The sequence below is a fragment of the Musa acuminata genome, chromosome BXJ3-5, assembly GCF_036884655.1.
Source record: "Musa acuminata AAA Group cultivar baxijiao chromosome BXJ3-5, Cavendish_Baxijiao_AAA, whole genome shotgun sequence".
Classification (NCBI taxonomy): domain Eukaryota; kingdom Viridiplantae; phylum Streptophyta; class Magnoliopsida; order Zingiberales; family Musaceae; genus Musa; species Musa acuminata.
The window spans coordinates 5,715,372-5,720,346 of record NC_088353.1 but is presented as its reverse complement, the minus strand read 5'-3'; the positions used below and the strand labels follow the sequence as shown (position 1 = coordinate 5,720,346).

The 4,975-nt window shown below is 35.5% G+C and overlaps 1 protein-coding gene across 2 annotated transcripts; it reads left to right on the top strand.

Moving 5' to 3' along the window:
* The first annotated feature begins 602 nt into the window (after positions 1-602).
* Positions 603-4,699, top strand: LOC135586356 (uncharacterized). 2 transcript variants are annotated; one of them, XM_065150417.1, is made up of 7 exons: positions 603-665; positions 876-963; positions 1,058-1,707; positions 1,791-1,861; positions 2,216-2,506; positions 2,607-2,663; positions 4,339-4,699. In XM_065150417.1, exons 3-7 carry the CDS (start codon positions 1,419-1,421, stop codon positions 4,534-4,536), a joined length of 906 nt encoding a protein of 301 aa, XP_065006489.1. In that variant the 5' UTR covers positions 603-665; positions 876-963; positions 1,058-1,418; the 3' UTR covers positions 4,537-4,699. The 2 variants fall into 2 exon arrangements, with proteins under 2 accessions (XP_065006489.1, XP_065006488.1); XM_065150416.1 differs by having other exon boundaries at positions 604-665; positions 1,791-1,885.
* The last annotated feature ends 276 nt before the right edge of the window (positions 4,700-4,975 follow it).

Below are 4,975 nucleotides of genomic sequence, written 5' to 3'. Positions count from 1 at the left end.
TGTTGATTCTGTGCAAACTCGATTACTTCTTCAAAGATTTCAAGGAAAATTCCTGACAGAGGTATCCAACTATATATATATATATATATATATATATATTCTGAAATGCTGATGTGTTAAAAGCAGATTTTGGTATGATTATTGCTAGATGTGTTAAAAGTTTATTTATCTCCTAGTTTATGTTTTGATGGAGTGATTTTTTTTTGTGATTGCTAAAATTTTTATTAAATAGTAGTCTTTTTTTCAGTTTGTTCTATATTTTTGTGTGTTTGTAAATTATTATGTTTTCCTGTAATCATGTGACTTCATGTGGTTTTTATATGTGGTTTCTTAGCTTTGAGTTGCTGCGTAGATGCAAGTAACTTTTCATCTTATATTCTGCTCTAAATTGCCTTTTCCTTTTAATTTTGTTTCTTTTTTACATGATGTCGGCAATCTCTTCATTGCACAGTGACAATTTGCAACAAGAATCTGTGCCTCCTCCAACTTCACGGTTTTAGTTATCAATGCTTTAAGGATGAAACACTCGAATAAAGTCCCTTCTGCTGTTTATTCTCTTCTCTAGTTCCGTTATATGTGTATTGATGTATGTGTACAGTGTACTTATATGCAATTTCCTTGCAGGAAAAATTTATTCTGATGCTGCACTGATTCAGAAACATGAGGTGAAGTGTTCAGTGTTCATCCTAGCTCAAGATGTTTACACTTGAGACTATTTTCTTGAATAAAGATTAAGAATTGTGGGAGATGAAGTGCAAATACCTTTTGTTTGTATTAGTTTGCAATCTTGGGTTTTGCTCTACTTTAATTGTTCCAGGAATCTTTCCACTTGTACATTTTAAATTTTGTGATACATGGTAGTGTGTTTTTTGCAGTTTGTTGATAGCATGCTCCAGGGAGTTAATGAAGGGAATCTTCATGGACAAAGCAATTTCTGCAGCATCTGTCCTGAACTTTTTTGGGGTACCTCTCTTTTGGTACATTTCTTGTTATATTGGAGCTCTTAAATTAGGCTGCTGCTTATAATTTTCCCCCTTATCTTTTTTTGTTTATTCAGATAATGACTGTGCAGAAAGCCTTGAGGTTAAATGTGCTTCCCAGAACACATCATGTATTAGAAATTTCAGATCAGATTTGCAAACCAAAAGCATTGGAATGAATACATAGTGATGCTGGAGAATTCTCAGACTTGTCAAATGCTCTTAATTCTCCATATGATGCTGCTACACCTGATCGAGATGCATTTTTGTTCGATGATGTAAGCACCGATCAACTTCCTGATGTGTTCAGAAGCACTTTGGGATGGGATACATCAGTGGAGGACAAGCAGTCTCTGGAGCATCATATACTCTTTGAATTGCAGAACCTGACTGAAATTAACAAATTTTCCAGTCCCTCGCAATGCAGCTCTATGCCAAATGAGATTGATGATGAAACAATATGGATACCAAAAATATCTTTTTGAAGAAGTGTCTAGTCCATTCGGAAGTATATTTGATACCACCAAACTGGTGGTTGGAATAGGTGCTGAGAAGCCAGTGCAGTGTGGTAGGGATGTTCGAGTGGGAAATTTTTCTGAGGCACACAAGACTCATTTGGGAGATGAAGACAGTGCAGTTATAACAAATAAGAGATTACGCAAACCCACTCGAAGATATATTGAAGAAACATCAGATTTGAAATCCAGATGCTGCAGAGAAACTAGAGGTAAAATTTCTTGTGCTAGAACAGTTGATCATTTATTGGTAGAAACTGGTAGGACAATGGTTTGACCAAAGAGTCCGATGCAGGTTTAGTTATTCAGAAACAAAGAGGTCTGCATGCCTCCAGAGTTCAGCGTCGGAAAAATGCTGCAGTTATGGTGAGATATCCTTTCCATGAAGTGGTAAATTCTCTGCCGAGTCTTCCTGCATTACTAGTGATTCTCTTGAACTCTCATGGTTTGCAGTATGCTTCATTTCATTGCAGTTATTTTCTGAAGCTTTTAGTTAAGCACAAAATTTACTAATCATTATATCCAATATATATTAATTACCATGTAGCATTTGAAGATCCCAAGACCCCAACCTTTTTTGAATTGCATATATATATATCCACTGGAAGATACGCAATGTCATATATTTGGGGTCTCAGAAATCAAAACATTTGTTTGTCAAGTACCTTTGTTATTTCTAGCTTTTTATTTTATGGCCACTAATCAGAACCTTCCATCCAGGGAAATGAGACTATAATAAGCGAGGATGAATTCTTAACTGCCGATGAATCTAGAGCAACATATGCTTTAAGGTTTCCAAAGTCTGAGTTACGAAATAATGCATCAGAAGACTGGACCAGAACAGTTAGAAATGAGAAAAGTGGGATTAGAAGGAAACATCATAGACTTTGGACACTTCCAGAAGTGATGAAGCTCATTGAAGGTGTCTCCCAATATGGAGTTGGCAGATGGACTGATATCAAGAGGCTCTTATTCGCAACATCTGCTTTCCGCACATCTGTGGATCTCAAGGTCCTTATGAATCAATCATATGATCAATTCTTCTTAATGAAAAGTTTTTTGTTGATTAAAAGAAAATCTTTGTTGATTTTAGAATTGCTTCACTTTACAGGATAAATGGAGAAACCTTTTGAGAGCTAGTGTTGCTCAGTTACATGACAGAAAGCAGGTATGAGTTGTGTTTTTTATTCCAATGTCTGAGAAGAGATCTAAAACTATGCTTTATGACATAAATGTTCCTTGCTTATAAGAGGTGCTTAACTTCTCTCTTTGCGTGTCTTCTGCAACTATAGAGACTTATGATTTACATAGACGAGGGATCAAAGTTGTTTGGTCTCTGTGAACTATCTGGTTGGAAATAAATAAGCAGTTAGTAAACTGAATTAAGTACTAAAAGGGTAATTATGAACATCTATTAGTTAATTGTACTTGTGTTCTTGGAGAGAGCATGGCTTGCTAAAAGCATGTTTTGCAGTTAGATTATGTACATTGATGCAAGTTCAGAGTCTGCAAGATTGGGATAAAAGATCACCTAGGGATTAATATGGTTGGGATTGAGATTGACAGTATCAGGTCAACGAAAAAATAATTTGAAAATTTTAAGATATAAATTATCATAGAAGTAAAACACTTGGAAAAATAAAAAAAAGAACAGAATTTAAGAAAAAAATGACAGTATTATATTGTAAAAAATACTTTTACTTTCATGTTAAGATGTTAAACTTTTCACAGAGAATTATGATACTAAAATGTAAAAGATATGATTTATGTACAAGTAACAGTTAGAATAGTTGGAACAGTTCATTAAAAAAACCTTTGATAGATGTAGTAGAAAAATGTTAAATGTATCATACAAAGATATTATTAGATCATAACAACTGTAACATGTTAAGTGTAATTCTGGAGGCACTCACTCTATAAGAATTATAACCTGGTATATTGCAATTGTAAAATCATAACAGTGTATGCATATTGAAAGCTGTTCTTTTACAATCGCATCTTGCTCCCATGTGGCCAATCCTAAAGAGATGGGTAGATTCTGTTTGTTATTTTCATTTATACTCTTGAGGAAGATGATTGTTGTACATGTTCCTCCAACTTTCTTGCTTCATTCAGTTTATTGTCTAAGCATTATTTTCACTTTTATAGTTGCTTTAGGTAGAAGGAATAATATTCTTGCACTAAGCACCTATTGGTGGTTCGAGTAGAAGGCCTGTATCTTAACATTGAGCTTATATTGATAACCTGAGCTTTATTATGCTTACAGCTGAGTATCTGTATCTGTCTCTATATTTCAATACTGTGTATAAGTTTCTGAGATGGTCCTATTTGCATAGATCCTGAATTCACAATTATTTGTCATTGCATATATGTAAGGCATACATTCATGATCTATAATACGAACCCCAAAAGTGTTGATGCAGACACTTGTTTGCTCATGTTTTGTTCAATCATTTGTCAGTGTAACACTGTCCAGTTGCATTTTATCCCCAATGACTCGTCACTTTGGAGGTGTCCGATATTTGTTGATGGAAACTTGTCTGTCTATATTCGTCAAAGCATTGCAAAATTTCTTGCGAGTTCTTAAATTTATTCTTTACGTTCTGGGCATCAATTTGTTTATAATCATTTTGCGCTTTGGTGTTAATAAATTATATGTCGTCTGACACTATTATGTATGCTGTCATTGTTAAGCATTTGAATCAGGTGGAAATTTTTCATGAACGTAATTACTGGTGAAGTAGATCATTATTCTGAATTGGTTCGAGAATGTGATCAATTTGCTACAGTTTTGTGGAGGTTTTGATATCATTAGAGATATCCTTAACACAGTATCTTTCTAGGTTGGGCCACACAAGAAACATGTGACACTCCCCATACCACAATATGTTATGCGACGCATTAGGGAGTTATCTGCCATTCATCCGTACCCAAGGGAGCGAAAGCCAAGAGCACAGCTGATTTCAAGCAATCCAGTCTTCAGCCGCAGCAATGACAATTCCAGTAGCGGCGGCGACGATGAACTCACAGAAGAAACATAGTCTCACATAGCAGAGACACAAGTGGCTGTCTCTTTTTTGTTTCTTGCTTACCGAAAATTTACCTTCACTTTCAACATAATACATATTGCCAACTTTGTACAAGTAATGTTCTTCAATCGATCGGAGTGCAATGGGAATAGAAATGCTCCTCAAAATTGGTGGACGAGACCGAGGGTTTCGGTTTTCTTTTAGTGCTTACAATAACCATGTCCTCCACAGCATGCTGTGACTCGCAAACGAATCGATTGACCGATCCTGCTGCCAACATGCAATGTTAATGCAATCGTGGTACATTAGCTTTCGGTGTTTTTGTTGTTTACAACATGCAGTGTTAATGCAATTGCAACGCAGCAGCTTTTGGGGTTCGCAAGGCGATGCCAACAACGGAGTAATTCTATTACGAGTCTAAAAGGTTTCAATATCATGAGAGGCTTCGAAG

Bases quoted from the DNA above. Each gene is read 5' to 3' on its own strand.
- LOC135586356 (XM_065150416.1), top strand. From the start codon at position 1,419: ATGAGATTGATGATGAAACAATATGGATACCAAAAATATCTTTTTGAA. The intron at 1,886-2,215 runs GTAAATTCTCTG...CCTTCCATCCAG, and splicing joins GATATCCTTTCCATGAAGTG to GGAAATGAGACTATAATAAG. The intron at 2,664-4,338 runs GTATGAGTTGTG...GTATCTTTCTAG, and splicing joins AGTTACATGACAGAAAGCAG to GTTGGGCCACACAAGAAACA.